Below are 10,877 nucleotides of genomic sequence, written 5' to 3' on the forward strand. Positions count from 1 at the left end.
ACTAGGAGACTGTTGAAAACTGGCGACTTAGAGTGAACATCTTAATGTCAACATTCACTGAAATCCAAAACTTTTGAAACTATATTCATTAGGATTAATAGTTTTGTAATCCTGATTATCTAAATCATACCGTAGCGTCAAAACTAAATATAATTTATACCACATAATATATTGTCAAAAAAAACTATATCTATATCCTCTACCGTGAATTACTTTTAAATCTAGAAATAAATCCCGCTGTCCTTATTATCGACTACTTGAAAAAAAGACTACTGACCTAGATAATCGGGTCCTCTACATGGGGTCCAAATGGGACTAGAAAAAGCTTCAAAATTCACTTACAATTTTTCTTTTTATTTACTGAAATTTTCTTTGTAATATTTTATTTATTTTTAAATTTAGTCATCCATCACTGTTTTCTGATAAACGTCACTCAAATATTCTATTGTAATCAAAGTTTTGAAATAAAAGAGAAGTATAGATTTTTTATTTAATTTAATCTCAATGCATGAAATTAGTACAGTTATTTAATGAAGGTGCAGGATTCTATCATATAAAAAAGAATGGAAATATGATTTCACATATAAGAACAATATATCAATAAAAAATAATCAAACAATCATGGATATGACTGGGCTTGTTAAACTTTTTATTGTTTTAGTTCAATTTCATAAAGAGAAATAAATCATTGCAAAAATACAATTCGAAAATAAAGAAAACATGTAAATTCCTATTTTCAGTTGCCCATTAACGTTAGTTTGATAACTTTCTGTCGTCTTGAAAAACGTAGTCCATTGTGTCGATCGTAATTGTTTAAAACATTTGCATTTAAGAAAATGTTTTTGATATATTAAAAAAAAAAAAAACCCTTTCTTGCTAAACAGGAATCAATCATCTCGAAACTCTTAGCCACGTCATTTCCAAAATATTTTCTCTTCTCATTTCATTTCTTAAACAAATGGAATGCACTATGAACAAAAAACACTATTATGGTGTAGGAACAAAGCCAATAAGATTCAGCTCCTCTAGAAAATCACTTGATATATTACGTTCTCATGCATCTATTACCCCAAAATTCATGGACAAGATAACTATCAATTAAAGAAAAATTAAAATAAAATAAAATGCTTTCAGTTGACTAGAGGAAGTGAGTGATTTTCCAGTATTGCAAATTTGGACATTTTCAATAAGGTTAGTATGCTCTTCATATGCTCTTCACAGCGCTTATCCTGGAGAACCATGATGAATGGGGATCCAAATTTTTAGTTAAATATAGATTAGATTTATAAGTATTTTATCATATGACCGGTGAGAAAAGTTGGTTTTTACATTAAATTTCAATATCAAGATTAAGAATATTGTAAAGATTTGAACTTAATACTTCGTTTTATTCTACAATAAGAGCTTCATGATAATTCTCATATCCTATTCCACATCGCCACTTGACCGGCATGTGTAGTGCGTGATATAGCCCTGGAAATTATAGAGTCCATCTGGAACTTTCGAAAGGAAACTGTTAGATATAAATACAGGACTCTAAGAATATTTCAAGGAAATCTGCAAGGTGGTTGCTAACAGAGAAACAAGGTGAGTGCAAGTAAAGTTTATTCAACAAATTATGAACTTATATGCAAACAGATGAGAGAAAGAAAATCCTAAAATTCAAATAGACTAAAACCGTTGATGGCATCTTTAAACTGGTTGTCCTTTTATCAGTGTTTAAAGAGCGAGAAAAAAAAAGAAAAAAGCTATAGCATTACATTGTATGAGCATTTATGAAACACATTCGGGACAGGAGACTTGCTTGGATTTCTTCAAGTTCACGTTGCACTAGTGAAGACATAGCTAAGACACCTGGGAAGAATAGATACCGCAAAAACCCTTGTTCCTGTGTATCATCCTTTATATCTGAAATTATTTCTTGAAAACTTCAAAATTCGAAACTGGGTTTCTTCGTCATTTGTCTCTCACTTCTTCAGACTTATGATTTTTTTTTTATTGTTCAATTGGTGAACGGTGAGTATTTTATGAATCTTCTAAAATATTGTAAACCATTATATTTAATCTTGAATATAGTTATTGTTATTGTTTGATGGAAATTAATTTTCTTTACTTTTACGGTTTTAATATTTCATCATGCTAAATCAATTAATAAAGGAATATAACATTGAAGTACATTGAACACAATCTTCGTTATATAATAGCTGACCGTAACTAGATTACGGTTCCAATCTGGAGCTGAATTTAGATATTTCTACTTAAATTCAGAAATTATTCATACAGTAATAGGTTTGTCAGTCGTACAAAATGGCGAGTAGACATGTGAGAGTTTAGCACATCTGAGTTTTTTTTTTACAAATCTTGTGATTATCCAAATATTGAAATATCATAGGATCTCAAGAAATCCTATTTAGTGAAATTAGGGTAAACTCTTAAACTTGATGTTGAAAATTCATTGAGGAAAGGCAATGTTAAACTTCTGTCAGTTTAACATTTGGTTGAACACAAAATTTCTCTTTATGGTGTGCTAGATGAAATTAAGGTAGAAGCTCATTTAAGAGAAAATTACATTGAAGCTCAGGCGCAAGAGAAGATTTAGAAGCATAAGCGTAAGATATTAAAGTTAGAAGCAGAGTTTAGCTGTGAATAATTACAAACTAAGGAGAGACACAAAGATATGGAACGTCAGATAAAACTTTACAAGACTAATGTTAAAAAAATCATAAAGAACTTGCAAAAACTAAACCTTCTAACTCTAAACATGCAGAAAAATCTAGGTCAGATATCTTTAAAAAAATATAATTGTGCCCTTTTTAATGAAAAGAATGTATATGAATATCTCGACTGTTCTGAGAAATAAAATAAATATAATTGTGCCCTTTTTAATGAAAAGAATGTATATGAATATCTCGACTGTTTTGAGAAAAAAAAGCAGAAAATTTAACTGGGCAGCATAAAAATATGCTTTTATAGTGTAAGGTGTTTTGTGTGGCAGGTCAAAAAGATGCAAGTTTCTATTCCTAAGGATAGAGTTTATGATTATGAGTTCTTAAAAAGATTATATTTTGCTGGTATATGAACCAACTGCAGAGGCTTATTGAATGAAGTTTAAGAGATGGACTGAACAAGGTAAGCAAATATATGTAAGATTTAGTAGGAAACAATCACATTAGGTTAATGAATAGTGTAAGACTGCAGAATGTAAAAAAAATATCTTCGTAGTTTAAGGCGAATCATTTCAATTGAGCATTTTAAAAATTGTGTTATTGAGAATATTAATGTTTTGTAACGTGAAAAAGGTATCCACCTTTCCCGAAACAACTGTTTGTGCTTATGATTAAGTACCTTCTCAGAAGGAGTTGAGGTCACATGATAAAAAGTTCAATAGGCCAAAACACTATAGGGACAAAGATAAGTATTCTAATCCTGATTCTCATGTCAAGACTGAAAGCAATAGTTTCAATAACAGGCCAATTAGTAGCAGTTTTGTAATGAGTAATTATTGTAAGAAACCAGGACACACGATGTCTGAATGTATTATATCTAAGAGTAAACAGTAAGCTAAAACTGTGGTTTTCACTGTACCAAAGTGTCACTTTAGTGAGTTACTAGTAAAGGTTACCACTGTACATGACCTAGTTTTTTACATGAAGCCTGTTGATTCTAATGTTTGCTTCAGAGCGGTTGATTAGTTTTTGCAGCCACATTCTGCTAGTTTGAGTTGGTAGTGGTTAATCACACTGCTTGTATCATGCATGGTACTGATACTGATCAACTGTTGACTGTTGTACCAACATGTCTGATAATGATATATTGGTTCCTGCTAATGTTTTGGCTGTCATATGTTCTACCAACCTGACACGTGAATTCACTGTGCTTCGTGATGACATGTCATCTGACTCTTCTGCTAACCTTTCTTGTAAAGACCTAGTAGTTTGTAGTGAAGCTGTTATTTGGAGTTATTTTTTCAATTATTTTTCTTTGGTCGTGGATGATGTTAACTTGTTTGAGACTTTTTTGTGCCTTGTCTGATATCATTCATGGGTCAGAACTAATCGGTAGATTTTCATTGAAAATATATTGTGACTGTTCAACGTTGACTGTAGTTCGGAATTTTGACTATGTTGTTATACAGGTCGTTATCATTGAAGATCCCAATGTCTTTCTCGCTCATGAACAATCTATGACTGATCATTTAAGAGTGAATTAAACTTAGAGTTATGATATCAAACCTTTTTTATAGTATGATGTTTGGTGATATGTGGCTCATTTTGTTTGTACTCCTTTTGTATGTTAATCTATTGAAAAGATCAAACAGACTTATGGAAGAAACCAACTGAAGTCCATCTCTGTATTTGATGAATCAAATAGTCAGCTCCTTAAATATGGTGTCATACACTGCCCAGAAAGACGTATAGGTTAAATGGTATCTGTGAATTTGGATACCTGTTGGGTAGAAGATACTTTTGTGTTTTCGTTATATAAATTTTTATCAATATTTTTTAATGTTTTGTTATATCAGTATATTTATTTTTCTGTTGAAATTTGGCTGACAAATTTCTATTTTATGTCTTTTGTAAAAAATAATTAAATGTGTAACATTTTATGGTAAGATTATTTTTTTCTTTATTTGTGAAAGGTTGTTGGTTAATTACGCCCAACTTTCTGCTAATCATGAGAATTTATTATTATATAGAATAAATGAATCAATAGTAGGTTTTATTGCCTTAGAATTTTTTTTTTTTTTTTTTTTTTTTTTTTTGCATATTAAATGTTATTTCTCAGATTGAAAATATTGTAATGATTTACAACGCCAAGATGTTGTATTTTAGAGCAGGAGCTTTCGGATAACTCTCATAACTTATTCTACTTCCTCATTTTCCAGGTCAGCGCATCCCCTAAGTCCATCACGGACTTTCGAGATATAACCACCTGACTTAAATACAGTACTTTATGGGTGTTTCAATGGAAACTTGATTCGTTTTTCTCCGAGTTTTCATTGCTCTTGTGGAGACATTTCTGAGACACCGGCAGTGATAATGTAAAATTTCTTGAATTATTACAATGGAATTGTTCTACAAAAGAACAAGGAAAATTAGGAAGATTGAATGTCATCAAAAGCTGCCTTCCTGTTTATTATTTCTCATATTTAGAAGTACGTTCTGAGAAAACCTTCAGAATTCTGATCTGAATTTCGTCATCATCTGCCTCTCACTTCATAGAGACTTAATATTGTTTTTGCAAACTCTCATTAAATTGAGGAGATAAATATTTTGTAAATCTTGTAAAATATTGTGAATACTTATAGCTAATCTTGAATATAGTTGATATTAATGTTTCCTGGCTTTTATTTTATTTTGCTATCATTGTTTTTCTATTTTTTTTTTCATGCTAAATCAATTATCCAGGGAATTAAACCTTGGGGTAGACTCAGCATAATCTATTGTTGTGTAATAGCTGAGCAAAACACTACAATCATTTCTTATATAATAATGCTTGACTGTTTGGGCGAAATGCTAAACTTTACCAGCAAAAAGGTCATCTTAACATCATTGTAAATTTTCCATCTAACCGAAGCCTTGCCTGGCCAGAAAAAAAAGAAAAAAAAAGAAAAAAAACATTCAGTTATGCATTTGTATATATAGAAACTCTAATCAATTTCCTTTTTATCATAGTTAAAGCATGAGAAATATAAAAAGTAGGGTTTTCCTGATCATTTATACCACATAACCACCCATAACTGTTTATAATATCGTTCTTTTTTTTTTTTTTTTTTTTTTTTGCAATGAAAAAAAATCATAGTTCAATGTCAATGATGAACAGTATATATTTTTCAAAAGAATAGAAACTTGCATATCATTTATTGTTTTTGTTATGTTTTATGAATCATTAGAACAAAAATATTATTTATATCTCATCAACCAAATCAAACTGGCCTGGACTATATTAAATTTTATATGATAAAGGAATTCAAATAAACTGTAATAATGTACACTAATATATATATATATATATATATATATATATATATATATATATATATATATATATATATATATATATATATATATATATATATATATATATATCAACTAAAATTGATGTTCGATAAGGGTTGCAGCATTAATTAACAGCAGATATATAATACATATTACATAATGCATAAACATAATGAGAAAATTCCGATTGAGCAAGAAGTTAGACAGGGAGACCCCACATGACATGTTTGCATTTAGTTTATCATGGGAGGAATTACAAAACATGATAGAAAATTTGAATAGGGAAGGCCAAAATTAAGGACTAATGATAAATATGAGTAAAACTAAAATAATATTCAATAAAAAGGTAAAGATACAACAAATACGAGTTATGGAAGAGCCTTCAGGAGTTGTTGATTGATATATGTACTTAGGGCAGAAAGTATGTGTTTCACTGGGATACGGGACCGAAGTTAATGAAAGAATAAGCATGGGATGAGGGAATTTAGGAAAATAAAATAAGATTATGGAAAGTGAAATGAAAATTTCTCAAAAAAAAAAAGTGTGATAATCCAACCAATTTTAACTTATGTATCAGAAACTTGCAGCCTTGCTATAGATTTATGACATAAGATTGTTACAAATCAGAGGGCTATGGAAAGAATAATGATGGGAATAACAATAAATGACAGAAAAAAAAAGAATAACATGGATACGAGAGGAAACTAAAGTAAAACATATGCTAGCAATATGTAAGAAAAACAATTGGACATGGGCAAGACATAAAACAAGAATGCTAGAGATTTGATAGATGTTAAATAACAGAGGTGTTCACTAGATTTTGTAGAAGCAGGGATAGGAAGCGAAATAAGAAAGTTTGTGGGGCGGCAGCCATAGACAGATCATAAATGAAGTTAAGGGTCATGTCTGAGGCCGTTGGTCTTTTGTGCATTAGCAAAGGCTGATGATAAGAATGATGGCATACATCATATTTTTGGATGGTAGGGAAACTTCGCAACAATACTAGTACTACAATTCTGAGTAAGAGAGAGAGAGAGAGAGAGAGAGAGAGAGAGAGAGAGAGAGAGAGAGAGAGAGAGAGAGAGAGAGAGAGGAGAGAGAGAGAGAGAGAGAGGTGGGGGCCGGAGTTTACCAACCATTTGAAGAAAAGAGAGACACCTTTTTGGGAGGAAAGAATTATGAAGGTTCAATAGACGGAAATGGAATTGGTTACTTTCAAACGAAATTGGATTTGGTCCCAGAGAAGCCCAAAGGAAATGACAAGTCTACCTAACCAATAACACAGAAAATCACTTATTTCTTTGCCTATAGAGTCTGGGAAAATGAATTACGTTTCTTCATAGATTTATGCACAACATAAATACGAGAAAAAAAAAGTTTATTACCTTTTAAAATTATTTTCAGATTTTAAGGCCCATTCCTTTTTGTAGCCTAAGTTACTTGCAATAGATTTTTGGTATTTAGTTGACTTTTTTCAACACAAGAATTACTTGAAAATCTCCTTTTTTTCTTAATTCTTTAATGTATAAAAACGAAAAAAAAATGTCTTTTTATTATTATTATTACATCAACTTGACCTTTACGACTAATCATTCATTATTTAGAGTATATGATCTTTTTGTATATGATGATATTCATATTTTACATTGACCATCATATAGATCGGGAAATATCAAAGTCTTCCACTCGTCTCTCTCTCTCTCTCTCTCTCTCTCTCTCTCTCTCTCTCTCTCTCTCTCTCTCTCTCTCGAAAGCAACTGAGTTAGTTTATTATAGAACGCTCTCCTTTCAAAAAAAAAAAAACAATGCAGCACGAAATTTCATGTTCGAAATCGACATCGTTACCGGAGAGAAAAACAGACATGTTTATTCAGGTTCTATTTAGTGCGAGGGGAGAGCAATGATACAAGCATAATATATACACAAAAAGAACTATGTAATGTAGTGTGACACACGGTTGGTACATGGCTCCCCCCCCCCCTAAAAATGACATACTGTACATGTTTAGTAGGAATGCTTTCGGACTGCGTCGGATCACATAGAAAGGGCCCATGTAAGGGGGCGTTAGCGGTGACTTGCTAGTGTCGTTGCACAGGAAGATGTGTATTGCAGAGTGCAAGTCTGTTTATATGTGATGCTTCGCTGGCGGGTTGTAAGTCTGGCGGCATGGAGTAAATTTTCCCACTATGTGATGTATGCGCTGGAGATCGTCTGAAAAGGTTGTAGAAGGAAATATTCGGAAGGCACGAGCAACGGGTCGCCATACACCATTTCAGCTTCCGAGACGTCGAGGGCGTTTTTAGGAGTGCTCCATAGTCCCAGGAGGACCCAGTTAAACTGAGTAAACCAGATGGAATCCTTGTAGAGGGCCATCAAAGCTATTTTGAGGGTGTGATGAAAACATTCAACCATTCCATTGGCAGCGGTGCTGTAGGCCGTTGTCTGATGTAGGGTGATGCCCAAGAGATTCGCTAATGATGTCCATAATTGAGAGGTGAAAGTGGTACCCCTGTCGAAAGTAATATGCTCAAGGATACCAAATCTTGCAATTCATCCTGAGAGTAAGGCAGATGTACATGAGGCGGACGTTGCAGTTACCATGGGAATGGCTTCAGGCCAACGAGTGGAGCCTTCGATGATGGTAAACAGGTAATGATGTCCTTGCGATGTGGGTATGGGGCCTACACCGTCGACGTGAATGTGTGCGAAACAACGCTGAGGTTGAGGAAAGGTGCCCACTCCTGAATCCGTGTGTCGACGTACTTTGGACGTTTAGCAAGAAGTACAGGCGCGGACCTAATCCTTAGCATCCTTAGAAATGCTGTGCCAAATGAACTTCGTCTTCAGCAGCTGTGCAGTAGAATGGCACGAGTGATGAGAACGGCCGTGAAAGAAATCAAACACCTGCCGGCGCATAGGGGCAGGAATCGAAGGTCGCGGTCTACCAGTACTGATGTCACAGAGGAGGGTGGTGTTGGAGTCTTCAAGGGGAAGTCTTCCCAACGAAGGGACAAGCAGCATGTCTTACATGCTTTACACCGTGGATCCTGTCATTGGGCTTCAGCCAGGGCATTTTAATCCAATCCCAGTCGAAAGGCAGCCAACGTGTTTCTTGACATGGCATCGGCAACGGGATTCATTTTTCCAGGGACGTATTGAATGGTGCAATTGTATTCAGCCATGGCGGAGAGATGTCGGCGTTGACGGCCGGACCAGGCGTCGGACGAATGAAGGCGTGCACCAGAGTCATGTGGTCTGTGGGAAAGACGAAGGGTGTAACTTCTAAGAAATAGTGAAAGTGACGGACAGCCAAGTGCACCGCCAGCAATTCGCGATCGAAGGTAGAATAACCCGATTCTGCCTTGGACAGTTGTCTGCTGAAGAAGGCCAATGGGCGGGGAGAGCCATTGACCACCTGCTTGAGTACTGCACCAATAGCGACGTCGCTGGCTTCAGTGGAGAGAGGGAGAGGGGCATTTGGGATAGGAAAAGTGAAAGCCGCAGCGGTTGATAGGACCTTTGTTGCATTGCAGAAGGCCGTTTCTTGAAAGGGACACCACTTCAGGTCCTCTGGCTTGCCCTTCAGGGAGGCATAGAGGGGAGGAAGAGTGGCGGCAATGGCGGGCAGAAAACGGTAATAATAGTTTATCATACCCAAAAATTCCTGCAGAGCTTTGACGGTCGAGGGCGCAGGGAAGTCGTGAACGACTGCTACCTTCTCAAGGAGGGGATGTACTCCTTCAATAATGATGCGGTGCCATAAGAACGACACATCGTTGGCGCCAAAGGTACGCTTATCGTACAAGACTACAAGGCTGTTATGTTACAGGCGGTCGATCACAATGGGCAGGTGACGGATTTGTTCCTCTTTTGAGGAAGAGAACACAAGTATGTCGTCCACATAAAATACACAGAAGGGGAGGTCCCCTGAGATGCCATCCATGAGACCTTGAAACATGGCACCAGCATTATGCAGGCCAAAACAGGAGTAATTGAAAGTGTGTATACCAAACGGAGTGGTGATGGCGGTCTTGAGGATGTCTTCTGGGTTCATAGACACATGATAATACCCTTTCAGTAGGTCGAGCATAGTGAAAACTTTCGCTTTGTGCAGGTAGGAGGTCACGTCGGTGATGTTTGGGGGCAATGATCCGGCTCTGTTTGCATGTTCAGGGGCCTGTAATCCCCACACAGACGGATGGAACCGTCTTTCTTCAGAACAATGTCTAAAGGTGACGACCATGGGCTGGAGGCCTTATGGCGAAGGCCAATTTCGTCCATTTTGGCAAACGGCTGTTTGGCGGCTGCTAATCGTTCTGGTGTACGGCGTCTGAATTTTGCGAAGACTGGGGGTCCCATCGTCTTGATATGATGATATATTCCGTGCTTAGCAGGAGCTATGGCCGTTTGGCGAAGTTCTGGACGGAAAACTTCTGGGCACGACGTGAGGAGGTGGGCGTAGGCATCCGTGGGTGTGATGATGTGGTGAGGGAGGTTGCAGGGGGCGGGTTGAAGAGGTGTCGACATGTGCGATTCTGCGTTGACCAATCGTCGGTGGGCAACATCAACCAGAAGGTGGAAATGAGAGAGGAAATCTGCACCAAGGATTGGCAATGTGACGTCAGCAACGAGAAACTTCCAATTATTTTTACCGTTTACGAAGGAGAATGTGAGGTTCTCGTAACCGTAGGTGGGTATCGCAGATCCGTTGGCAGCTACCAAGCGGACGTCGGCAGACGTAGACAGACTACGCCGTGTCCTGAAGAATTCCCTTGGCAAAAGAGAACGACAAGCACCCATGTCTACCAAAAATTGCACGGCCGTTCCTGCATCATGTAGAAAGAAAAGATTAGAAACACGGGAGGCTACCGCCACGAA

At 36.1% G+C, this 10,877-nt stretch overlaps 1 protein-coding gene across 1 annotated transcript; it reads right to left on the reverse strand.

Moving 5' to 3' along the window:
• Nucleotides 1-10,121: 10,121 nt before the first annotated feature.
• Nucleotides 10,122-10,526, reverse strand: LOC137657445 (uncharacterized). The gene has a single exon (XM_068391782.1). It carries the CDS (start codon nucleotides 10,524-10,526, stop codon nucleotides 10,122-10,124), a length of 405 nt encoding a protein of 134 aa, XP_068247883.1.
• Nucleotides 10,527-10,877: the final 351 nt, after the last annotated feature.

The sequence above is a fragment of the Palaemon carinicauda genome, chromosome 18 (genome assembly GCF_036898095.1).
Source record: "Palaemon carinicauda isolate YSFRI2023 chromosome 18, ASM3689809v2, whole genome shotgun sequence".
NCBI classification, from domain to species: domain Eukaryota; kingdom Metazoa; phylum Arthropoda; class Malacostraca; order Decapoda; family Palaemonidae; genus Palaemon; species Palaemon carinicauda.